Genomic DNA, 26,560 nt, shown 5'->3' with positions numbered 1-26,560 from the left:
GTAAAATAACACTCGACCTGGAGGCGTCCCCAGCTTTCACATGGAACAGCTGGCATGAAAGAGAGCTGCCTGGTGGGCGTCCTAGGGTGAAAGCTACAAGCGGAGATTAGGGACTCTCATTTCCCAACGTGATAGAGCACGGGTTGTATTCCATTACACATCCTCATCTGTCTCCCAGAGTTTTCAACTCAAAGAAATATATTGTTCTGTTTACACTTTTGAACCCTGGGTAGCGTCAGCAGACAAGGGCCACAGCCGAGCCAGGGAGAACAGGGCGAGGCCCCACGTGGTGGGCCCCCACAGAGGGCTACTTACTTCTGAGTCTGGTTTCGGGCATGTAGTCGGCTTTGTCGTGCACCCACTCGGGACGGTGAGGCCGGATGTTGGCCTGGGAGGCGGCGTACGCCACGGGATCGTTGCTGACCCAAGCGGTCAGGTAGATGTAGAACGCACTGGGGTTGATGATGCCGTCCGCGTCCACCAGGCGCCGTTTGGTCAACTGCAAAATGGGAAGCAGAGGGTCCTTCAGAATGGGGCCGGGGAAACACACTCCTGTCCGGAGGTGTAAGGAAAAGCAGAGCCCTACATCAGCATCTGCAACACAGCCGAGGATGCCCCCTCTTTGAACATACAAGTAATTCCCGTCAGAACACCTTTGGTTTCTTTCAAAATGCACTTATCAGAGGATGCCATACTCGGTGTGTTTGTAACACACACAGTTCCGCAGATGGTCCGGGGATTGACGGAACCAATTAAATCTGAATGCTAAAAGACTGTCTGCAGCCAAGGCAGAGAATGAACAATCTGGAGAAACATATTTATAGGAGGGGAAGGGGGTAAAAAAAACCTGGCAAGAATCCCCATACACGTCTGTGTGCAGTTAACCTCTGCTGTTAACACTGAAGGAAATGCCACCCAGTAAATGGAGGAGAGCTATAAAAATAAAACAACATCTGTATAAATTTTGCTAACACTAGCCTCCTATGACCTGTGTATTCACAAAATGCCCATCGCCAGAAAGTGGAAGGGACTGGTGCACAGCCACGGTCCTCCGGGTACCCCGATTTTGGAGAGAGGAGGTCCCACTCCGCACAGCCCATCCCAGGCCATGGAATACTACGCTCCCTCTATCTAACGTAGGTCTTGGGGCTCTGCTTAGGTGCAAACACTGTGTGAGACACACACACACACGCACATCCACACACACTCATCCACAGAAATATATTTTTCCTGTTTACTTTAGATTCAGGCCTGACTCCAGTGCTTTTGGCCTTCTCAACAAAATGAGAAACTCCAGTGACAGCAGTTAATAGAGAAAGAGTGAAGGAAGAAAGAGACGAGTGACAAAACGAAATTTCAGGGGTCTGGATTCAATTAATCCCCAGGATATGGAACAACTGCATGTCTTCAAGCCGTCTCTGGAATTACAGAGCACAGCTCGTGGCCTCCGAGCATGTAGCATGCTTTTCTCCCTCCCAGGCGCAGGAAGTGATTTCCAGGGGCCGGGCCCAATCCCATTTGTTCATGGTGTCCCTGGTCCCCGACGCCTGGTCCAGCCACCGTGCATCCCCATGCTATCTCTACCACAGGCTCCTCTGCCTACATCCTTGTCAAACCTGACAGCCTGCTGCACGGGGCCATAAAGCATCAAGTTCACACTCCATAATAACTCTGAACAATGTACTTTGTAAATCTGTCACCTTTAATGCCAACAAAAAAGGGGAGACAATAAACAGAGCTGCTGGGAAGATCATTAGCATGACGGTTTTCTGCCTGAGGGAGAAGCAAGTAAGCTACGAGCCGGCAGTAGCGTTGGACTCTGAAGGGTCCAAACATGCTCCCCAACATGCCTGAGGAATCAAAAGGGATATGCTGGAATCTGAGCATCACAGCAAAGATGCAAGTGCAGCCGGAGATTATGATTATGGGAAAGAAACAGCTCTTGTTACCCAGGGGAGTGAGCAGAATGGCAAGGGCACTCAGGTTCCAAGGACTGGCATTTCTGTTTGCCCCACTCATGACAGAGCCATCTGTCTGTCCTTCTTCTCCACCTGCTGGGCCAGGGGGACCCCAAGGAATCGAAGGAAACCAAACCTCCCATCCTTCTAGTAACCTCTCTGATCTAGCCCATCCATCCACCCTAAATTCTGCTCATTCAAATGACCGTTACCATCCTTCCAAGTTTGAACAGAGTCAACACCAACATGGTAATGAGTACTGGAATTCAAAAGAGAACAGTACAACCCAGCATTTCTAGTATCTGAGAGAGCCTGCCCTGACCCAAGGGTTCTTAGGGGGAACAAAGGCCCCACGTGGTGATCCACATGTCCCCACTTGACAGAGGAGCAGACTGAGGCACTCAGCTGATGGGATGAAATGAATCAGAGCCAACTCAATATTCTCCCAGCCCTTGGTGCCTCGGGTCTCTAGAGGGCACAGGCTGGGCAGGCAGGTGTTCTCTGCTCAATGATGCCACGGGAGCTTCCAGGGTGTAGGGGGCGGGGAGAGTACCTGGCTGATGTCAATGGGTTTATCACGGCTGCCAGTCTGCACCAGGAGTTTGTAGGCAAGAACCCCATCATCCGATCCATTTTTGTAATTGTTTGGCATGATTTTCCCAGTTTCCCAGTCACTGTCAAATGCATCCTGAAGTCCTAGAAAAGGCAAATGTATACAATGTATTAAGATTCTTCACTGTTATGATCCAGGCCGTAACTGGGTGGGCTGAGGACAAGGAGCCGGTATCAACCTTAAAGACTCTGTGTGCTACTTGTTTTCTAGTTCAAGTTCAAATGACACCCTTAGATTTTTCATGAATGAACTTCAGGTTGCTAATAATCACTGCTTCAAAGGCGGAAGAAGGGAATACTTGTTTCTAGGAAACAAATATACATGTTTTACCTTTACACAGAAAAGAAACCCCCTCCTCTCTCCCCAAGGCTATTCCAAAAGAAAGGAAGGGAGAGAGCTTGGGGGAGCGGGAGGGCTGGATAAGGAGGAAGACGTACAGGCTCATCAGGCAGTTCACACCGCCATCAGGTGCTAAAGCTGTGGGTTCTTCAGCACAACCAGAAATCCCACTCAGAGGGGGAAATGCGCCTTCGAACTCCCAACTTCAAACAGCAACTCAGCTGCTTCTCCAGCCCAGGGTGAGTGAACACGATTCTGTCAATTTGTTCCATCTGTTCGACTTGTGGAGCTAATACAAGCTGTGGGATCGGCTGCCAGGTTGTGTAAAGATCACAGCCAACACCTATTCAGTCTCCACTGTTCCTCTTTGCCACCCTTCCTCAGAGGGGGGGTGTGCAGGAGGGCGAGGGGAGGGATCTCGTGAGCGCCTGTGTGCGCAGGGAAATGCCTCACGGGGTAAATTTGGATCAGATTGAGAACAGGAAGCCACAGGCCAATACAAGGGGGCTCTGTGAGAACAGATGACAAACCGCAAGCACAGGGAGGGGAAGGAAAGGGCTTTCTGGGTGTGGGGGATGGGCGAGCCCACCAGCCCACCACACACAGCTGCGCTTGGCCTCTGTAATCAAAACCATCATTACAGACCTGATGGTTTGGCTACAGCTGTAAAGAGATAAGCGTGCTGGAAGAGAAAACAGGGCCCTGGTGACCTGGCCTTAGGGGCTGAGTGATCCCGTGTGCACACGCTCTCCCCTGACTCCCCCACCTCCTTCCCGCGGCCCTGCTCCCCACCCTCCCCAATTCCCTCCCAAGTAGAACTCCCAAGCCCCAGCAGCTCAGGAAACCACATCTTTTGGAACAGGCTACATTCGCATAGGTTAGACATGGCCAGTAAGAAGGGAAAAGAGTTCATTTCATGACATGCCTTGAGTGACTTCAAAGACACCCCCCCCCCAGTACTGGTCCCCTCAGTGCTTACAATAATTAAGCTCTGGGGGTTTGAAGCAGGAGGAGAGGGAGCATAGGACCTTGTCTCTCTCTTTAAACCTTCCTGCCCACATTGCCGTGGGGCATTGTTTTTACACCAACAATGTGGGGATGAGGCCTGGAGGCTCCGTGCTGAAAGAAGGCCATGTCTGGGCGAGTGTGGAGGAGCAGTGGGCGGGAGGGACCACCGGCACAGGCCGTGCTCCCGACTCTCTCACAGACTGTTTTTCACAGCAAGGCAGGCACACAACAAGCTGTACGGAGCAGATGTGATTTTATTACCTAAAACCTTTTTTTTTGTTTTTGAAAAAAATAAACAGGAGAGGAAAAACAACCCCTTGTGCCTCCCAACTCCTCCAAAAGAGACCTGGTCTGTTTTCCCCACCTTAATAGAATTTTCATCACTTTATGGCCTGTGTGGGACTTTAACCCTTTCCCTCTTGACCTTCAATCCCAAGGAGCCACTCACGCTCAGCGAGCATGGGGCCCTCCCAGCATTTTACATTCATCGCTCTTCTTACAACTACCTCTTGAGACAGCTTTGTTAGCCTCACGGTTCCCACTTTACAGATAAGGAAACCGAGGCACAGAAAGCAACGTGACCAAGGGCACCCAGCAGGGCTCCAGGGCAGGCTTGAACCATGGTTGCTCTAAATCACCTGAGCACACAGAGGCACTCAGAAAGTTCTCCGCTGAAGACATGAATACGGTCAGCCGAGTTACCGTGTGCACTGATGATGTCTAGTGGCAAACAGGGTTCCAAAAATGAGTGTAGTTTTAAGATATGTATGCACTAAGAATGTGGGGACACCCTAGAGTGAGCCAAAGGAAGAAAGATCGGATCTGGGGAGGCCAGCCCTGTGGGCAGCTCAGCTCAACTCATCACCAGGCTCCCGCGCCATTTGCCGTACCAGGAATACAAACACGAACGAGAAATAGTCATTGACCTTAAGGAAGAGTGAAGTCCTTCTCATCAGATTATTTTATTTCTGACTAATTAGCAAAAAGCTCAAGGAACAATGAACTGGCCTAAGAGTACACGTACAACATAGCATTCTATACACAAAACAAGGGACATGGATTTGCCGCCGTTGCCCATTGGCCAACATTTTATGCTCTAACACACGCACACTGTAGAAGAGATTTGTGACATTTTACCTACTTCACAGCAAAATGTGAATGTTTCAGTTAGAACTTTTCTCTTTGTAAATTTTTTGCTAAATGTTATTTTCTAGGTTAAAGTTCTCAGCGACTTATTCCAATTGTCAATTTCTCTTTGATAGGGGACCCTAAGAAGGAAACATATAATTTAAATTTTATCTGGACAGTTCAGCGTGAAACACAAACACCACTGGATCATGATACAGTGTGGGTTTTATCTGCAATTTCACCTTATTGGCATGTGTGTTTCAAGATGACCTGGGGTATTGCCACTATGTATTTTTATGACTTACCACCACCCCCGACCCCCAAACTAGTGGGATGTTGATAAAGACCAATAGCATGACATGGTTTTTAGTGATAATTCCACCAAAAACCAATGAGGGGTCCCAACACTTAATAGCCACACAAAATGTTTTTGAACAATTCAAGGACAGCTGATTCCTTGCAGGAAGTGTTCAAAGACCCAATCAACCCCTTGACAGGCCTGAAAACCGTCTAGGCAGCCCAACGGTCCCATTATCTGGCCATTCTGTGTCCAGTGTTCTCTGGTGCACCTCGTAAGAGTCATATGCAGAGTTCTTGGGGTGGCTGGGGCCTTGACTTGGGAGCACGAATGGGTCTTACTTGGTCTATGTGGGTGCTGGTTGCTTAGCAATCAAAACAACATGATTCAACTGCACCTTTAAAAAAGTGCAGTTCTTGAGTCCAATTGCTTTAGGTCTTTAAAGGGATGAAAGCATAGGGATAATTTACAATACGCTATAAAAAGGTTAGCCCTCACCACTGCCTGAAGACAATACCCTCTGCCCTCTTCCCAAGCTCCACCTAACATGCCATATTGAGCGTCCAAAGGAATGGCTGAAGACACTGAAATCAATTCTACAATAACCCTCCTTTGCTCAGATACGGGCCCTGCTGCCGATCTCTTTGTCATTTGTGGCAAGCTATTTGCATGTCTTTGGTCAATGGGGGAAAAATGAAAAGCAGGGAATCTCTCAACTGTCTGGTCCTGTTTGGACTCATTATCTGAAAGACACAGCCTCCCAAACTACTGTAAAAAAATAAGACTTGGAACAAATTCACATTAATCTCGGGAGCACGTTAAAAAAATAATATTAACGTCACGTAGTTCTCTTTGCCTTCCTCAAAAGAAGAGGTCAAATCTGGTATACGTGTATGAACAAAATTCTAGCAACAGAACTCAAGGCCAGCAACTGTATTGAAGAATTTTCAGTCATTCTCAAGTTGTTTACCATTTCATGCAAACTCCCAGGGAAATTGGCTGCTTAATCTTTACCTACAAGTGTATTGACTTAAGACCAAAAAAGGCACTCGAATCTGTGTTTAAACAAGCCTAATTAAGTGGGAAATTAAGACAATCATTTGGATAACTTAAGCCAAAAAATGTTGGGGGCCATAATTATTTGGGTATTTCACTAAAAGCATTTTTGCCTGAATTGTGTGGATAATTATCTTGATTCCCCACTTCACTTTGCATGTGACAACATGGAATAAATGAACAGATGTTCTTGGAATCACTGAATACATTCATATTCAGTCAGCAGTTAGGAGCAAATTTAAGGCTTTTTTTTTTTCCCCTTCAGTTGACTACTCTTTCCTAGAAACGTTTCTAAGGACAAGGTAACAAGTTAAACAGAATTTGATTATGAAATGCTGTGAGATGTGATTAAGCACTGATAAGTTTATTTCATATGCCAAGTCAAGAGATGGTCAAAATTTGGAATGTTACATTATATTCACAAAAGATGCAAAATTTACCGGTGTAAGTAAAGTCATAATTTGTCAATACGTCAGTCTAGAAATTCCATTGATGCTCTGATTTCACTTGATCATCAAACTAACCACTATCCAAAAAAAGAGCACTAGAAGCATCTAGCTCCCCATTTTATAACACACTTTCCCATTTCCTAATGTGCACCCATAAATTCTTAACAGAAGTTCCCGAGTCCCCCATCTGAATTGTTTGCATCATTTTATAGGTAAAAGCCAGATTTGGGAGGCTGTCCCAGAAACAGTCTATATAAGAATTTTAAGTAACACTTAGAAGTCAATGAAACATGTCAGTGTTACATTATAATCTAACGCTTTAATAGTGAACAAGGGGAACTTGTGGAAGCTGATCATACCAAAGACCGAACGGTGAAAGTTTACAAACGGCGCCCAGCCTCTAGCAGCACCTCACCTTGGAGCCAGTCTCTGAAGTAGTGCAGCCACATTTTGGGAAGCTGTTTATTTTCTTCCAACATGACATACTTCACATTGCTGAAACTCTTGTGAAGGTCGTAAAGTAAGTGCTGGATATTCGGGTAGTCTGCTTTCTGGGTGACTATATACATGTTGTAGAAAGAAAAGTATTTGAATTGTGCAGCAATAAAGTCATATTCTCTTGTTTCCCGAGGCACAATGTCTGTAAGGTCCAGCCCATCGCGCACTCGGGTGGTCCCATAAAGGCTGACACCCAGCAAGCCCAGGAAAAGGAAGATCACCACGACCTGTAACACAGTAAGAGGCACAAGATCAGACCCAGAGGACAGGACCAACTGTCCCTTGACAAAAGGAAGCTGTTTGGTTCAGACCTCACTTTTACCCCCACAACGGCCCTGATGAAGCATGTAGGGGTCATTCTCCAGAGAGAAAAATAAGTAATTATAGTAATCACATTTTAAAACAAGCTCATGAAAAATAAAATGTTTACAATTGTTGATCTAAATTCACAGAAGCATTTGCTACATAGAGATTCACTCTTGTAGAAGATGAGCTCATTAAAATGGCCCCACATGCTAAATGCACTGACTTTTTAGGAGGCCTGAATACATCACACCCAATTGGGTGAATACTTCACCCAATGAAGCAACCTGATGAATTCTAAAGGAGACTGTTTTGTTATTTCTTGAAGACAGGAAGAATTTCCTGTTTTGGTAGATTACCTTGGCTTTTGGTTTCAAGAGGAAAGGAGCATAATGTTTCTCGGCAAAAGATGAAAGTGTCCACTTGGTGCAGGGGGGCTCAAGGCAGTGGAGGCTGGAGTCGGAGAACTGGGAGAGAAGGTCCCTTGTGGAGCTGGTGCTCTCGGGGCTCTGGCAGCTGAGGGTATCCTGGGTCATGGTGACGGGCTGCACGGAGATCTCGGAGCGTGGCTCAGCAGTGGTATAGTACACGTGAGTGTGGGGGTCGTACTCTGTGCGGAGCTGCACTGTGGACTGCATGGTGATCTGGGTTTCATGGGTGAAGCTGTGGCTGCTGTAGGGGGGCGGGGGGCTGTAGCGGGTGTTATCGTGAGTCTCCGTGTAGGCCTGAGGTTCAACCTGAATCACTCTGCTGACGCAGGGGCTAAGAGGGGAAAATATGTTGCAATGGTACAACTGAAACAGGGATACAGTGCTTTCATTTTTGCCAATGACTGACAGTATCCACTTTACATAGTTCTAATTTAGAAGAAACATATCATACTGCTGAGCTCCGTAAACACCACCTGATTTAACCATCTGGACATAGACACTAGTAAGTCAAAGGAGGCCAAATGGATGGCCAATTCTGAATGTTACTGGCAAAATCAAGTTGCACACTGATGAGCCCCTTTCAAAGTGCAATTCCTAAAAAACATACAACCCCTCCCCTCAAAACCCCACAACACCCCAAAGGCTGTATTTTTTTCTGGATGGCTGGTTTTCAAGCCTTTGTTCTGCCTGAATCAATAGAGATACGACACACTCCCAATAATCAGCCAAAGTGATCCAGAATAGAAATAGCGAGCTTGTGGATCACAACCCCAGAGCTGTGAGTCTTTAGTCAGGGAGGGGAGAGCCCCAGTGACGCGATATCCCCAACAGAGCATCCTCTGTCCATCATCTCCTCTGCCTCCATCACATCAGTACAAGCCCAGTAAACTACACTTTCTTCCAAGTTGACAGATGAAAGAGTGCTCTAACCCTACCATTCTGTACCCAACAAATAAAGGCCACAGCAGCTCATGAAACTGTACCTTGTAAAACAGCAGAAAATATCCAATCTCCTGTCCTCACGTCGATACAAATCCATGCTGAGAATCGCAGGAAAAATTAGCAGAACCATAGCAAAATTGAATACCACTACTACAGCCGCCTGGAAGCAGGAGGGAAAGAAAAAGTAGAGGTCACCAGTATGTCTCCTCCCAGTCAGAGGACTGCTCTAAAAATAAAAGAAGTTTTCAACAACATCTTTTCAATTCTCTACTGAAGTGTTTAAACTTGAAATAGATGTTGGAGTTTCTCAACATTTTGCTTCTCTTCCATCATTAAGAGACCATTTGACAGGAACAGGCCCCGTCATTCTGATCCTTTCCATCTCTTAGAATTTCATGAACCCATGATGTACAAACACAGGAACGAAATGAGTCTTGCTCACAACCTAACCAAACCAAATCTACAAAGGCAGAATACGGAATATACTTGAGATGTTTTAATTTAAAACAAACATTCTCCTTTCAGAATATTTCTAAGAGTTTCACGCAACTCTGATTTTATACTCAGAGTATTTATATGTCAAGTGGATTGGGTATATCAAAATGTCACCTTTAAAACATGAAATAAAATTTCAAACACGTCCCCTGAGGTTTTTAATAGGCACATTCCAAATAGCCTCGGGAGTAGCCTGTGGGGTGTGCAAGCACAGTAACATGAAAGGTCAAGGAGAGTGAGGCAGAAAGAAATTCCTGTGTGTGATTATAGTATGCAGAATAAATAAGTACAGATTCAAAAGTCACTCCATAACCTAGAATAAACACAGGGCTAGATTCTGTAGTGCTTTGGCAAATCTCCTGCTGACCTAGTAAAAATTACACAATTGGGCTGTTAATAGGGGAAAGTCAACAGAGGACAGTTGAAAGGGCTCTCCCATTCAGACCGGAATGGAAAGAAGCGGGACACACACACACACACACACACACACACACACACAATCCAAATGGAATGCTAAGTAACCAAGAAATCATCAGAAATTTTTTTGAAAAATAAAAAGTCTCAGGAAGTTTTCCAAAGAACTACTCAGTTCTAAAACGTCCTCCAACTGGGTAAATGTCTCTGGGGAAGAAAAGAAAACCTGTGTGTAAGAGATACCCAACAGAATCAGAAGAGACCTCTGCAAAGGGCTTCTGATAATAATTGTGAATTTATGCTCAAGGTGAAAGATCAAGGACGAGGTCTGGAAAGGTACCTTTCAATAATTAATTCCCTGTCAAGTCTACAAAACCAAAAAATCATCAAGAGTCTTGTTCTAAAAATTACCTAACTCCTCTCTTCTTAGTCTGCTTTGAAATTCCTCACCAACTTGAAATATTTGAAACCAGTGAACTTAACCGCTCTAATGAATGGTCTTTAAAGGTCTGCTGGATTGATTTAATATGAAAATCACTATTTTGACTAGAGGATTCACCTTAGAGACAAACACTTTAAAAAAGGAAAGTGAGGACATGGTGCTGGGAATTGGAGACACAGAAATAAGACAAGGACTGACCTACCATAAACTACAGTCCATGCTAAGAAATGTAGTAATCGGGGTTCCTGGGTGGCTCAGTCATTAATCGTCTGCCTTTGGCTCAGGTCATGATCCCAGGGTCCTGGGATCGAACCCCACATTGGGCTCCCTGGCCAGTGGGGATCCTGCTTCTCCCTCTCCCACTCCCTCTGCTTGTGTTCCCTCTCTAGCTGTGTCTCTCTCTGTCAAAAAAATAAATAAAATCTTAAAAAAATATATAGTAATAAAAGCTTGCAAAGGGTTCCACAGCAGCTCAGAGAGGGAGGAGTTCCCAGGTAGGGGTATGCGTGGGGATATGTGGGGGCAGGGGGCAGAGTGTGGTGGGTGGTCAAGGGAGGTTCTCAGGGAGGTGTAGAAGACAAAACTGGCATCTGCAGGGGCCCAGGAGGAAGGATGTGCCACGTGGAGGAATTCCACAAGCTGTGTCTAAGAGGGAGACCCAGAATTCTGTTGCGGGCAGAGAAAGAACAAAGGGGGAGTCATGAGAGATCAGGTAGTTAATACACAATTCACTCAATCCCCACGGCAACCAGGACTGCCATAATCACTGCTGTTGACACTAGCACCTAACAGAGACTCCACAGGGCAAAGGACAGTCACCGAGTCTGTGGTTACTGAGTAAATCAAATTTAGACACAGGCTTGGTGTTGAAGCCCTCAGCCTGACTGAGACCTGGGAGTTCTTGTCACCTGGCCACTTCCTGAGGGGATGGACACAGGCTGGGCTGGGTCTCCTGACCAAGCCGACCACAGGGATGCTGGCAGGGATGGGTCTGATTCTCAAGGAGATTTTTCAGGAAACTCTGTCCTGGAGGTGGAATCCTTTCAGCTTTTCTTTCTATGATCAGCATGTTTAGAATTTGGGGGTGGAATGCAACAGAACACTCCCGGGCGTCTCACTCCGGACAAAAGTTCCTAAGGCTGCAGAACCCAAGCAGCCCAGGTGCTCTGGCAGGAACAACACCGAGACTTCCACGGTGGCTGGGGACACATCTGCTATCAGCTTTATCCCCTGGAGGACTCTGTGGAGGACATGAAGAACCCCCAAACTCTGAAGAGTAGTGTCCTGTCTGCACTCGCTGCCAAGTGGCATGTTGCATACACAAGGAGGACTTATCCGGACAGGAAAACGGCACAACTTCCACGTCCCATTCAAGTGCACCCAAGCGGTAACGACCAGCAAGCAGCAAGGACTTCTCAGCAAGGGAGAAGTGTCACTGCTGGTGCAAAGGGGAGTCTAAAACATTGTAAGAAAAGATGAGAAGATGATGGGGATGATTTGCACTGTCAATCAATTCTAATTACTGTGCTTGAAGGAAATGTCCCCACCCATTCTGTTCCCCCCGCCTGTGGCAGAACACCTACCAGCGCTCTGCTGAGACCCTTGCAGAGCAGAGACAAACTGACCCTGCCCAGAGGGCCCTCAACTAGAACTCCTCACTGTGTGGAACAATACAGCATTCTGTTCTGGAAGTTTCCATTGAAGAACAAATCCCATTCAGGTACCAGCAAAGCCCCAGTGCAGGGCACTGGTACCCAAAGAATTCGACGGTGCCATTCCTTTCTGGTATAGAGGTGGCATTTGGACAGATGGATGGAGATTGGTAAGGAGGTCTAGGACAGTTTCTTTGGGAAAAAATAATTCTATTTATTTTGGTAAAGTTAGACAATCACGAAAGTTCCAAAAAGACCAATCCTAAATTAACATGGATTTATTACTGGACAGAACCACTATAATCTCTTTCTTTTGAGGCTTAATCTATAGTATCCTGAGAACACAAACACAAATGAATACCTGGAGGCACAACTTAACCCAATTCACTAAAAGAAAGAGAAGCTATATCAGGATCAACTTTGAATGTCAATATATTTAAAAGGAAACCCGTGTAAATTTCTGATGGCTACAGCAAAAAGCACAACACATTCACTCGCTTTTCTTCTTACATTTTCTTTTTCTTTCCTTTTCCTTATTTTTTTTTTTAGTTTGTTTTTTTGACAGAGAATGAGCCAATAATATGGGAAGCCAGTCATTAATTCATGAGGACTCCTGGAAGGCCTCAGTTTTCTAAAGTGGTACCCCAGGGGCTTGGAATAGAAACGCAAAACACACAGTACTCATTTCATTTCGGTAAGGTGCTTGCTTACCTTGGGAGAACTTTAGCGTACTGGCTTTTCTAAAAGGCGTAAGGGAAACTCATGTAGCTTTTCAGACCACCACACCATAGGGTATCATTAAAGGACAGTATGCCTTGATGAATCATCAGTGTACTGAGAGAGGAGAGGACAAAATGAGAGAGAGAGAGACACAAGAAGAAATGAAGGAGCGTGAGGCGGAGCAGAAATAAAGAGCAGCGGGGAAAAGGCGAGCGGAAAAGGCGAGAGGCGGGCGAGGGTCTCACTGTTACAGGAGGGGGACAATTTCTCAACACTGGTGTCTGCTGCGTGTGAAGGCAGTAAGATTGGGAGATTGCAGACGGGCATACAGATACCCGTGCAGAAAGGCATTCTAGAAAGGTAATTGTCCCAACACGTAAGCGGGCACCTTCCACTTGCCTTCTACATCACTGAGCAGTTAGGCAGCTAGATATATTTTCATTTTCTAATTCAGATTTAACTTTATGCATTAGTTCACTTATTACTTCTACTTTTAGATATTTATAATAAACCCTTTATTATTTTCTTTTCTTTCTTTCTTTTTTTTTTTTTAGTATTTTTCTTTCAGGGGTGATGGTTGCAGTAATTGGTACAAAAATCTTTTCTCATGCTCTGTCTTACATTAAGTAAGTCTAATGCCCCAGACACAGCAGAATCATTAGCTGCTCAGGTCTTCATAGGCCATCGCTGAAATGAAATTCAAATATGAAGACTATGAAGGAGTGAAGAGTGCGGACAAAAGCGTAAAGAGAATCCAAACTTACGATTTGTCAGTTTCTTTTCCTGGACACAGGAAATCACCCTTTTGGTGATTAACAAGAGTAAAGCAGTAGGAAGAAGCTGGATATAAGAACAGCTTAAAAAGTGACCCCAAGGGGTGCCTGGGTGGCTCTGTTGGATAAGTGAACCCAGCTCTTGATTTTTGGCTCAGGTGACGATGTCAGGATTGTGAAATCGGGCTCCGCACTGAATGTGGAGCCTGCTCTCTCTCTCCCTCTGCCCCTCGTTCTTTAAAAAAAAAAAAAAAAAAAAAAAAAGGTGACACTGAAAGTATTTTCCCTTAAAAACCTGGCCATCTCATAAATTATCGTCATACTGAGAGATGACAGATGATATCATAGTGATAGAGAATAAGGGGGGAAAGCCACTGCTCCTCTCTTGGAAAACAGCTGAAACTTTAAAGTGTGAATTTGATTCACAAAACTTCGGTAACATCTTTGCGATACCAAAACCTGAAACCATTTGGGGCTTAGGAGGACCCCATCCCAAACCGGTCAGTTAGCGTTCTTCCTCCGCTGTGCTGACCGGTGTCAGGATTCCTCAGAGTCTCTAGCAGCCGCAGAGCCCTGCCAGCACTCCGGACCAAGCACAGAATGGACCAGAGCTGTGTCCCCAGCCTAGGGAGCTCTCCATTCTTACCGTTCGTATAAGCTGGCTCTCTGTGCCAAAGAAATATCTTGGTGGCCTCTAGGTGTAGAAGGGCCTGGTTTGGGAAGAGAGAGCAGAGGGGCGCCTGGGTGGCTCAGTGGGTTAAAGCCTCTGCCTTCGGCTCAGGTCATGATCCCAGGGTCCTGGGATCGAGCCCCGCATCGGGCTCTCTGCTCAGCAGGGGAGCCTGCTTCCTCCTCTCTCTCTGCCTGCCTCTCTGCCTACTTGTGACCTCTGTCTGTCAAATAAATAAATAAATCTTTAAAAAAAAAAAAAGAGAGAGAGAGAGCAGAACAATGCAGGAGCCACCCTGCTCTGCAGAAGGAGGGTGGAGGCATTTTGACTTTTCTTTGCAGCCTGAGAGGAGAGTAGGAGAGCAAAAGAAGAGAGGGCTGGAAGAGACTGTGGAGGAGCCAAGGGAAGAGGCGGTGAGTGAGTGCGGGGCCACCGACAAACCCCTACAGGCGGAGGATGGACCCTATATTTGGACGGTGGGAGCTAGTCCAGCAGACCCTCGAACAACACGGGTTTGAACCGCACGGGTCCACTTTGAGGCTGACTGTTTCCAGTAAACACACTGCAGCACTCGAGATGTATTTTCCTCTTCCTTAGGATTTTCTTAATAACGTTTCCCCCTAGCTTATTTTGTTGTAAGAAAACAGATGGATTAGGCATGTGTTAATTGATTGTTTATGTTATCAGTAAGGCTTCCGGTCAACAGCCGCTATTAGTAGTTAAATTTCAGGGGAGCTCAAAGTTATACGAAGATCTGACTGTGTGGGAGCGGTGTCAGCACCCCCAAACCCCATGTTGTTCAAGGCTCAACCGTACACAATTCTAAGTGATCACCTGGCCTGGTCTATACCGCAGCCTCTTCCTCTTGGTCAGGAAAATCTGCTCTGTACAACTGCCTTGTGTTGCTGCTTTAGGGAAACAGAGAGGGTGGGTGGCGCTTTGGAGCAGAGGCAGCCAGCAGGGAAGCCCACTGGGCAGTGGCAGCAGGGATGGCCACGATCTGGCCACACTGTGGATGAAACCAGAGGACTTCTGACTGTCCGGAACAGGGGAGCTTCTCAGCACCCTATACAGAGTGGCCCTCGTGTTGTTTTAGTCTCACTATACAGCGAAGGACCACTCCCTAAGGCAGCAGGTCCTGGGGCTACCCAGCGTCTGGGCTCTAGGACTAAAAGAAGGGGAAGAGCCCTGGGATGTATTTTAGAGGGAGTGTTGGGCTTGTTGCATCAGGAAGCTTCTACCAGAAGAGCCCCAGATGCGGACACGCTACAAGGATTCTGGCAGCAGTACCAGAAACACGTTAGAGGGGGAAGGGAGGCGGGCTGCGCGGCCTCCGTGCGGTGCTCGCAACACGTTTCAGCACTGTAAACTCACCTGGAGGGAGAAGGCTCGCAGGGCGGGGATGGGGATCAGTGCGGCCATAAAGAAGGCGGTGACGTTGCTGATGGAGGTGAGGGCCACGCTGGCTCCCGTGCGCTTGAGGCACTCTCCAGTCCTGTCCTGAGGACGAGAAACCACAGTGCTGAGAGCTGCACAACGCAGGGTCCCCTCATGCCACAGGTCAGGCCAACAGCTCAAATTCACGACACATGGAGACAACACGTAGTTTATCATGCTGACGTCAGAGTGGAAGAAAGGATGTTATCTCTGCCCACCCCGATACTGGCATGGAAAATGCTTTCAGGACTACCTATACAGTCCTGTGCGTTCCCGACTACCGCATCCAAAGCACAGAGCTGCGAGACAATCACTGAAGTCAATTTTTAGGATTTAAAAAGGGGTGTGTTGGGAGAGGAGGGAGGGTGGGGACAAAGTGACCCAAAAACCCCACAAAAAATCCAGAAAAGCAAATACGGGCTTTGAAATAGGTGTTCTGCAATTTTTCTCGTCTCTTTCACTCATTTAGAGGCAGTAACATGTCATTGACTTGGTCTACTAGGCCAGATTCAAGAAAATTAAAGGACCAATACTCAAGAACAGAGGGGATTTTGGCTGGCTCCAAAGCTTTCTTCTTTTGTTTTTCTATTACCTCAAAAGGGATTCTTTTATTCTGTCCCGTTTCACTAAACGCATGTGCCAGAAGGAAAACGTCATCCACGCCAACACCAAGAGCAAGAAACGGCAAAACCTGCAGTGAACACAAAGGGCGGTGCGTTAGACACATGAAGTCCAATTCGGTTCCTTCTAGAGCCATGGGGAACACTGGCCCCAGCAGCTACCCCCAGGGCAGCTTACAGCAGCTCATGGTGAAGAACCTAGTTCCCAGGTTAAAATCCCCTGGATCTAGCCCTCTGGCTCATAGGAGGTCTTATCCATTTCTATTTTTAAGCCCTACTATTTTTTTTTTAAGCTAATAAATGAGAGGGAAGCAGTGGTTCTCAGAACATGATCCCTGGATTCGCATCTTGGAGAACAGGTAATCGGAAACTCCAGGAGTGGGGCCCAGCAGTTGGGAGATGTCACCAGCCCTTCGCAGGACTCTACGGCACGCTCACGTCTGAGAACCATGGCTCTAATGAATGACCTTCACTGCGCCGATAAGTGAAGCTTCTCTACCACCACCAAGTCCCCCCAGAACTTCCACCCTGCCAAGGGCTCCACTCAGGAGATAGCAAACCCCCCGCCTCCCAGGAAGTGTGGCATCTTGGTAGTAAAGGTTGGAGGACCCTGTAGGTGACATGGACACAGAGGAGGCCACTGGGCCAAGCCCGGGGAGGGGTATTTGTCGACAAACAGTGGACGGATGGCTCCTTTAGTACCTGAGTTGTTGCAGCGTTAAAGGAAATCCCGATCAATGAGCACAGGCCCAATCCTGCAGCCACTGACAGCGCAACCAACAGGACGCCAGCCAGCCCCACGGCACCCTGGGACTTGGAGCAGTCCCAGCGCAGCATGGTTAAACAGGCATAGGCAAGCTGCGAGCAGAACAACGGGGTGGGGGCAGGTGAAGGAATGGGGAGGGGGAGACAGGGAGTGGGGAGACACAAAACAAAAGCCAAACATTAGAATGTGTAAGGATTCTAATGTTTTCCCCCACCCATCACCCCAAATCAAAAGGTAGAACTTATGAAATCCAACAACAACAATTTACACTACAGACATCACACGAAATGATACGAGTCAAAGATGGGCAAACCGCAAATGGGAGAAAACGCTTTACACGACCACTTTTGAAATCAAAGCCGAGCTCTCTCTGTCTTGGATGCACGTGTGTGTTAAGTAAGAGCAGTTAAAAAGCAGGGGCAGTCATGGAAGAGATCAAACCCAAAAACTAAACCAGCTCTCCCCCCGTGCTCCCCCCGGAGAACCGAGCTGACTGTTACCATCAGTAGGTAGCCACTGGCCACTCGGATGACACTGACATCAGAGAAGGACTTCAGGATGTCGTCCAGGGTCGTCGTGGTAAAGGAAAGCACCTTCTGAGTGGAGTTGGGAGCAACACTTTGATGAACCACCTGTGGTCACGACATAAAGTCCCAAACAGAATGGAAGTGTCAGTGAGCTTCAAGAGCACAGACCTTGGGGGACGTGTCCCCTCCACTCAAGCCTCACTTTTTTCTGATGCATTAAAAAGAGTTCTACGTGATTCAGGTTTGAACTTCAGACTGATGTGAAACGACCCTGGTCCCGGGACAATGAAGGCCACTGCCAGTCAGCCGGGAATGTGGTGCCATGGTGAGCCGGTGCCCGACGTCTACAGTACCTCTAGGTCCTATGCACCTGAGGCCGACCTTCTCCTCTCCGCGGCTCTACAACAGACCTGTGGTCCCATCGGCTCCCCCCAATCCAAAACAACTCGTTCTTGTGGCCACTCCTCCCCCCTTCATTCGCTGGCCACTTTTAAAAGGTCACATGCAGCTCAGCAGAGGTCACTGCTTGGGAAACAAAGGCCAGCTCCTGTCACATGACCTAACCAAGGGGGACTGCAGCTGTGAACAGATTCAATGCTTTGCTAATGTTTTCCAGACACTTTTTCTTGCTAACCCAGTGTTTTTTTTAAACACTGTTACGCCTTCGCTCTGGAGTTCACAATTGGTTACTCAAAACGTCTTACGCGTCCCAATTAAAATTAGCCATCACCCACACAGGAAGGTTTCCATATCTAGGAAAGGAAAAAAGTTTTCACTCCACCAGGTCCCCAAAATGACGATTTGTTTTGAAAATAGGTTCTAGTGAAAAAATAAAACAAAACAAAAAAAACCCGTTTTAAAAGATGGCAACAATGAAGCACGGAGTAACTGAGGGATTTGTACCCAGATTCAAAGGTGGGCGTTGGAATGCGCCAATTTACCTCCACGTATGTCCTCTGCCAAGCCTCCAGGATGGCTGCTGCCTTGTCCTCGTTCCAGTTGATGTGCGAGACATACTCGTACCCCTTGAAGTGCTCATACATTTGCTTGGGAGTCATTAACTGAAACATGGTCTGCAAGGCGTGGGCACTGTGACAAGGAGGCAAAGACACGGCATCAGCATTCCCAGGAAGCTGTCCTCCCTGCTTAAACTCCTGAACGCACGCCCCGCCTCACTCACGGCCCTTCTCTCCTACAAGAGCACATGTTTCCATTAAATGGGACCTGGATGGTGATTTTATTTAATAGATGGATGTACCATATTAAAGGTGTAACCTTACAAACCTTTTACAGATATACCCCAAAATTCAATTAATAAGCAATTTCCTTTCTCAGTTTCTAGTCAGTGAGACAGGAAGGGTAGGGGAGCAGATAGCTTGACCAGATACGCTGGGCTCGGCAGTGTGCGCTCGCCTGTGCAGAAATCCCGGCCGACAGCCCTCCCCAGGGAGAGATCTCAGATGGAGAGCCTGACGCTTGACTGAGGGGAGTCCACGAGTGCCCAGAGGAGGATTCTTGTTCAGCTGTCGGCTGTCGGCCAGTCTGTGACAGAACTGAGCTCCTACCGCTCCTCCCTACTCGCTGTGACTACTGCCGCCCACCTGCCTTACACTTGCCCCCATCTTCTACGTTATAGGTCTTCTACAAACCTATAGTCACTAACTATGATCCCGATGAAAACAACAAATCGCTTGAAAAATTCCCCACAAGGTGGCTTTTCAAGCTGGTCTGGTCCACTAGTATTTCCTAATATTCTATTACACCAGACGGCTAGCTAGGATAACAGTTAGGTATTAGTACAAATACACTTGCAGATGTCAGGAGGGAAGTGGTTTCTGAGGAAAGGACAAAAAAAATAGATGGCTTGGATTTTTCCTCCATGTGCTGGATTACCTGACAAGCTTCCCAGTGCTATTCTTGACTGTGCCACCCACAATCAGTTCCTCCTGCCAGTGCATATACTTTCGGGATAATCCATGACATCCACCGTTCAAAACAAGGGCCACATCAAGAGGCTAAAATAAAAAGACAGCCACATAATTATGGGAATTAGCAGGCAGGTCACATGCCTTGTTAAAATCCAGTGCATTAAGGGCTTGTTTGTTTCAGAGAGAACATTAATAACAAGGCTAATGAGAGGCATACGGCAAATCTTGCTGCAAAATTTAGCTCTATAAACAAACTTAGCTCCATAGACAAAAAAAGGTCGTTGAAAATCAAATCTTAAAAATGAAAATAATAGGACTAGGCATGGGGGGAAGACAGCAAGCTTTGCTCTCAGTCCCTGGGAGCAGAATCAATGACTGTACTCACTTTGGTTGCATTCTTGTTGGGGGCTGTGGCCGGGCAGTCTGGATCAGCCGGGTTGAGGCAGGGCCGGTCCATATAACCATGACCAACTTCGGCCTTATTCAGCATTTCCTCCCAGCTGTCCACTTGATAGTTTATTTTCTTTAACTCTTCCAGGAATTCCAAAGGGTCAAAGTTTGTCCACTGCAAAGGAGGCTTACCTCTGTGAAAGAAATTAGAAGGCGAGACCATGAAAAGAGGCTTTTCCAAGACTCTGAGCCTGTGCAGATCGTGTATACTGCATCCGGGCTGCACGAGGCTTTCTGGGAGTGCTGCAGCGCGGGGACCCTGGCATGGAAAACGAGTGCTCCTTTCCCGGGGATCTGTATGCAAACCCAGTCAGGAAAATAACTCATGAATGGAAATGGCAAGCAGAGAGCTTGTAAGTTAACGAAGAGATCAAAGACTCGTTACTGGCTAATATGTCCTCTTTAACACCTGAAATTAAAATTTGCCAAAGGGTGCTTCTAAGCAGAAGACTGAAATCCAAAAATAAGGGTTGGGGGTGGTGGGGCAGTGGCAGGGGGCAGGGGGGAGAAGAGGGAATCATGATGTCAAATTAGCACTTGCCAGCCTTATAAATGCTTTGTAAATGTCGTCAATCAAAATATTTGATCTCCATTACCTTCAATAATCCCATACTTATGAGCTCTCTCTGACAGCCTGGCAGTGGACCCCGAAAGCCCCCTGCTGCCTTTGCCATCACCACCATCAAGGCCACTTCCCCCCACACTCACTTTTGAATCTGTGCTGTTGACAGACCAGAAAGGCTTTTGGCTGCCTGTTATGTGGTTCAAACCACACTGTAGCTGCTTAACCAGGCTGAAGTCATTATTCAGAATCTCCCAACCAGAAAACACAAAACCCCTTATTTCCCATCTAAAACTGTACACTGAAGGTCAGGGTATGGCCACTGCAAATTGCTTTTGCAGATATGCGTAAGCTAGGACAGAAACAATAACCCAAGCACGAACTCTTGCATAATTAACTGAAAATGTCTACACTGATTAACAATTATTTCTTAAATGATGCGGAGTATATAATATCCAACTGGTAACCCGTGAAGCATCCCCTACCACAGCCTTCAAAGATAGTGGATTTCCCCCTTCAATGTCATTAATGTGATCCAAAGAAAGGTTAGTGTTTTACTCTGCAGGAATCTTGAACTTTAACTTAATATATTTAATTCTGACATGTACACACTAATACATTCTCTTTCCTTACAAAATAACTCAAACCTATGGCAGTGCCTGGTTAGCAAAACTGCGACACTTTATTAAAGAGTTAAAAATCATACATACTGAAAGAATTTGCATTTTATTTGCATATAAATAGGTTGGTAAAAGTGAATGAAATTTAATGGTGCCTTCAGAACTTTTTTTTGAAAAGAGGAAAAACATTCTGCTGATGTCCCCTCTCCCCCAACTATTCACTCAAAAAAGGCCCGTGGAATTTCAATGTTTTTATTTCTTGTTCAAAACTGAAATAGAATAAACAATGATCCAGTAACATCCGAAACATTCTAAAGTTTAGAAATCACAGACATCAGAAAATAAGATCACATACTTACAGTAGGTATGCTGTCCCAGATTGTAACTTTGCCCCTTCCCAGAAGCAGTCCAAAGGTGTAATAATTAAACAAGGGTAAAGATATTCTATTATCTGTCAAAGTTAAAAAGAACAGGCCACATGTTAGGATAACACACACCACTGAGGAATTTTTGAGAATTTCTTGGAAAAAAAACAAAACAGGAAAATATACCTGATCCATGTAACCTGTTTCTGTGATAAGTTCTCCGGATTTGTAACACAAGTGTTCCAATTTCCACTGTCTAGTGAAATAGAAAGCAGAGACAAACATTCTTACTGTAATAACCTTAGGAAATCAGTGCAAAATTGAAACTATAGAACATATAGAAAGAACTGCAATTTCGATCACTTTTAAGTAACTGTCAAAAGGAGCACAACTTTTGCCAAGTAAAGACTCAACAGGCTTGCTTTAATGAATAGATAATACTCAACTGTAACTAACATGTGGGTGTTTATGTAAATGAATGCTACCAAAGTACTTGAAAAGTCTTGTTTTCTTAAGTATCCTTCCAATAATCTTGTTTACACCATTAATCTGCTTTTTCCTACATACATACAATTTCAGGGAAGATAATTCAGAGTTGAATTATCACAAATTCAAAATAAGCGGAGACTAATTAGTAAGGTTTCTAACATATTAACATATATTCAGGTGGGAAAATACTACTGACTTTTTCTTTTTTTTTTTTAAACTGGAGTTAATGTCCTTATTTTTTTTTAAAGATTTCTTTTTTTTAAGATTTTATTTATTTATTGGACAGAGAGAGAGATCACAAGTAGGCAGAGAGGCAGGCAGAGAGAGGAGGAAGCAGGCTCCCCGCTGAGCAGAGAGCCCCATGCGGGGCTCGATCCCAGGACCAAAGGCAGAGGCGTAACCTTATTAACAGTGTTCAAAAAATTCTCCTGCTCTTCACCATGAATGCTGTAAACAACACTGCCAGGTGGCCAGATTTCCTACTTTCCAGCTTTTTATTCTTGTTCTATAGACAGGACATTAAATATACTGATCCACAATTACCTTATTATCTATCACCTATCTCTTATTCTGTCATCTCTACAAAAATTCTCTGTAAGCCCATGCCTTTCCAAGTGTCTCAGGGAGATAAACTTACCTTGAAAAAAGAGTAAATTTTAAAAGGGTAGGGATGGCAAAACCAGAAGAAAAATACGTTTTTAAGTCTCTCTAAACTGCTCTATTTTGTTGGTCTCCTCTTTTTTTTTGTATTTGTCACCCAAAGGAACGTTCTGGACTTAGCCCACTTCCCTATGGAACCTTCACATCTATCCTGCAAGGTCCCCAACGAGATGCCACCCCTTCCCACTAGGCTGTTACTGCCCAGTGCTACTGAAAATCACCCCTTCTCTTGAACTCCAGAGCACTGCTGGTCTGATCTGCTTCATACCTGGAGTACCTGGTCTGGGGAGTGCCTGTGCTTGGCTTTGGATGTACCCATCTACACTGATGTCTTCCCTCTTTCTAACCAGACCATCAGCTCCTGAGTGAAGGGCTCAAGTTATTCATCCATCCTTCCAACCACCCATCCACCCACCCACCATGGATGCATCTTTGTATATGTTCATTCTGAATTCCACACAGCATCAACACAGATTATTTGGCCTGAGGAGGTCCTCAATATCACTTGGTCAGTGAACTCACTTCCTTGAGAAGGGCATGACTGTGCATTAGAGAAACCTCTAGGGGGTCTTGGAGCCAGAAGAAAGCATTTGAAACCTGGCTAGCTACTGTTTAATAATTGTAAGACCTTGAACAAATGCTCTAATTGATCTACTTCCTGGTTTTCTAGCTTAAAAAACGAGAAGGGGGGTGCCTGGGTGGCTCAGTTGGTTAGGCAACTGCCTTCGGCTCAGGTCATGATCCCAGGGTCCTAGGATCGAACCCCATGTCAGGCTCCTTGCTTGGCAAGGTGCCTGCTTCTCCCTCTCCCTCTGCCTGCTGCTCTGCCTGCTTGTTGTGCTCTCTCTCACTCTCAGTCAAATAAATAAATAAATTAAAAACAAAAAAAAAAACAACGAGAAAGGTTGAACTAGGTGTTCTTTAAAGCTCATTGCAATGCATACATGTTCTCTGGTTCCATCACACATAAAGAGTGTAATCTTATTGTACAGACACCCACATCTTCTCCTTAAGTGTGTAAGTGACAAGTCCCTTCAAGATAGGGTCCCCCTATGTTAAAAATGGGTCAGCATGCTTGCAGTGGCCCTAGAATGCCCATTTCCATGTTCTTTATCGGGACTCTCCTTACCAACTTTGCAAAACTGCATTGGGTAGTCGCTTCCTCTACAGAATGGGAGGGATGTGCTGATAGAGCAGGGTGTGCTCACTAGTCAAGTCTGCCTGACCAAAGTGCCAGAATATCTCTTTACGTTTTCCCTTTCATCCATTACATGTACCTCATTTTGTTCTCAGAACCCCCTGAGGAGAGTAGACCACATGTGATCAGTAATTTTCAGATGAGGCAACAAGAACATGTGATTCATACTGGATGCTAGGGCTTGGTCTCCAGCAACATGGGTCTTAGCCAGTCCAGCTGAGCCCACAGAGAGTGGAGGTTACCACAGCAGGGACAAGTACAGATTTTCCTTTTATGCTTTCCCTTCATTCTCCCTGGCCACTGAGTATGCCTACAAAGCCACTTACTCACCTCTCCTGTGAAAAACTGTACTATCAACCACTCAGTTAAAAGGTGCTTCAAAGCAGTGCCTGGGTGGCTCAGTTGGTTAGGCATCTGACTCCTGGTTTTGGCTCAAGTCACGATCTCATGTGTCGTGGGATCGAGCCTTGTATCAGGCTCCACGCTCAGTGTGGAGTCTGCTTGGGATTCTGCTTCTCCCTCTCCCTCTGCCTCTACCCCCACTAGTGCTCTCTTTCTAAAATAAAAAAAATAAAATCTTAAAACAAAACAAAACAAAAGAAGTGCTTAAAAGCCTTGGTGAGGGACAGGATAAGGTTAGGTAAATTCCAACTCAGTGGTTTAGAGATAGTCTTCTCAATAGCTCAGGGAGAAGACCCAGTTCAAATTCATAATCTCGGCAGTTCGTCAATCAATAAAATCCAAGTGCCCACCCTGATCTAAACGCTGGGGTGCAAGGATGGACAAGAGATGTGGTCCCTGCCCTGAATGACTCACTGTTTCAATAGAGAAGAAAAAGGACTGTCAGTTTTGATCCAGAAGTCTTTGTATGTTTTTACTCTACCCACAGCACTGTTAAATTAGCTATGAAGCAGTATATGACTCCTTTCAGTAAACATTCACCAGAGTGGCTCAACCTGTTGGCCACTTTGTAATACAGACCAACTGCCAATAACTGTGGGGAGTGCAAAGTAACCAGAAGTAAGTTCTTACTTTTTCCCCCCCATTCTTTTTAAGTAGACGAAAGGCAATTCCAACGGAAACTTCTCCAAAAACATCTTAAGCAATGACATGTCTTCAGAATGGGTATATAGCCCCACACACAACTGCTTGAAGGATCAGATTCATTTTGGGTCTATAGGGCCTAGATACTTACTGAAAATACACGAACATGTATTTGATTTATCACTAATCTCTAGAAACAAAAATCAAGATTTTTTTTTTTTTAATAAAGAATCACTTCATTAGAAAACTATCTGAACTAACACTCTAAGCATATTTCCAGGGCAAGGTAACTTACTAAAACCAGCAGCTTCTTCGCACCAGCTTACCTGTTATACATATATACATGGACTCGGCTGGCCTGGAGGGCTGAGTCCAGGTGTTGTCGGAGGGCTTCTGGGGTCAGGACATTAGCACCGTCTTCTTTCGGGGTCTGAATCATGAGTTGAGGATTAAACATAGCCTCTTCTCCAATCTTCTGGCGAGTATAATTTAATTCACGACTTACTCGTCCACCAACTGACAAACATGTACAGGCTTCAATTAGAACAGCAACATCCCCACAAATTCATGTTCTGTTATCTCACTAGAGGTGCAGGATACGTGATAAATGATCTCTGGTCATGAACATGTATGGGAGATGTTTGGGGGTGGGGGTGGGCAACATTCACCATTATTATTATTTTCGACGTTCATTTCACCAATAAAAAACATTAAAAATATTCACTAAACCCGTGAACAACTGTCCTGCCCATTGCATATGCTAACTTAATGCATACGTGTTTGTGCACCTCCTAACTAATACACCATATGTGTGGAGGGGGAGGGGGAAGGAAAATTTGAGACACCCTTTCCCTGCAGTCCAGACCAAACACCCCTGTTACAATTTCTTTCACTTGTGTAAACAATGTGCCCCTGCAGCCCGGTTCAAGATAAATGGCTTCAATTTACACTCTTCTTCTAAATAATCTAGCAAAAGAAACAAGGAAAGGTGGCAAATGTGTGTTCAGGACAAAACGTGCCAGGAGAAGATAAATAATGTGATTCACATCAGCTGGACTTGAGGGGAACCAAATGTCTCCGCCATGGCCCGGAGGGCCAGTCTCTGGGTCCTGGCTCCACCAGACTCACCTGGTCAGCATCCTGGAACAGAGGTGCCAGGTTCTGAGTGGCCCGGAAGCAGGCAGCCTGTGTTCCAGAAGCTCCCCTTGTGATTCTGAACCTGCTGCAGAGGCCAGAACCCCAGGCCCAGGACCAACCGGCTCTCCAGCAGGCCAGCCACAGTGGGGCAAGCCACAGGCCAGGGCGGCAAGGTATGAGGCACATTGTTACTGCAAACTGCTTTTTTGCCTACTTTCTTGGGCCCTGCATTATATTTTAATTATGGTTTTAGAACAGGCCAAGTGCAGAATGCTGCCACCTGGCTGGGAGGTATGGGGGGAAGGGAGTTTCACTTCCCAACAGAATAGGTGTGCGGGGATTCCGAAGGAGAGTGCTCTTGGAGAGGAGGGTGCTTTGACCCAATAGAGCCACAGGGAAGGGGTTGTTCAGGGAGGGAGCAGGAGGGCAGCAGAGAGAGAACCCTAGAACAGCACCCCCCTTCTCCCCCTCCCTACACACATACTCCAAGGCCAGCTGATGAATCTGAACAGTGAGTCTGAATAGTTCCTGAAGTCACTGGTAAGTTGCATGTTTACTCAATAACAGG

At 45.9% G+C, this 26,560-nt stretch overlaps 1 protein-coding gene across 3 annotated transcripts in view; it reads right to left on the bottom strand.

The window, feature by feature from the left end:
• PTCH1 (patched 1) overlaps window positions 1–26,560 on the bottom strand; it is a 70,577-nt gene that overhangs the window by 16,058 nt on the left and 27,959 nt on the right. For all 3 annotated transcript variants that reach the window (XM_044265747.1, XM_044265746.1, XM_044265749.1), the window contains exons 3-17: window positions 25,182–25,371; window positions 21,651–21,720; window positions 21,459–21,550; window positions 19,853–20,051; window positions 19,433–19,554; window positions 18,481–18,628; window positions 17,513–17,644; window positions 16,949–17,104; window positions 16,219–16,317; window positions 15,564–15,689; window positions 9,065–9,183; window positions 8,010–8,412; window positions 7,265–7,574; window positions 2,512–2,654; window positions 316–499 (exon numbers count right to left, since the gene is read on the bottom strand). In XM_044265747.1, the coding sequence (XP_044121682.1) occupies window positions 316–499; window positions 2,512–2,654; window positions 7,265–7,574; window positions 8,010–8,412; window positions 9,065–9,183; window positions 15,564–15,689; window positions 16,219–16,317; window positions 16,949–17,104; window positions 17,513–17,644; window positions 18,481–18,628; window positions 19,433–19,554; window positions 19,853–20,051; window positions 21,459–21,550; window positions 21,651–21,720; window positions 25,182–25,371 (2,493 nt within the window). The remainder of the gene's footprint in view (window positions 1–315; window positions 500–2,511; window positions 2,655–7,264; window positions 7,575–8,009; window positions 8,413–9,064; window positions 9,184–15,563; window positions 15,690–16,218; window positions 16,318–16,948; window positions 17,105–17,512; window positions 17,645–18,480; window positions 18,629–19,432; window positions 19,555–19,852; window positions 20,052–21,458; window positions 21,551–21,650; window positions 21,721–25,181; window positions 25,372–26,560) is intronic.

This window comes from Neovison vison, chromosome 9 (assembly GCF_020171115.1).
Source record: "Neovison vison isolate M4711 chromosome 9, ASM_NN_V1, whole genome shotgun sequence".
Taxonomy (NCBI): Eukaryota; Metazoa; Chordata; class Mammalia; order Carnivora; family Mustelidae; genus Neogale; species Neogale vison.
This window is presented reverse-complemented; position numbering and strand designations above follow the sequence as displayed.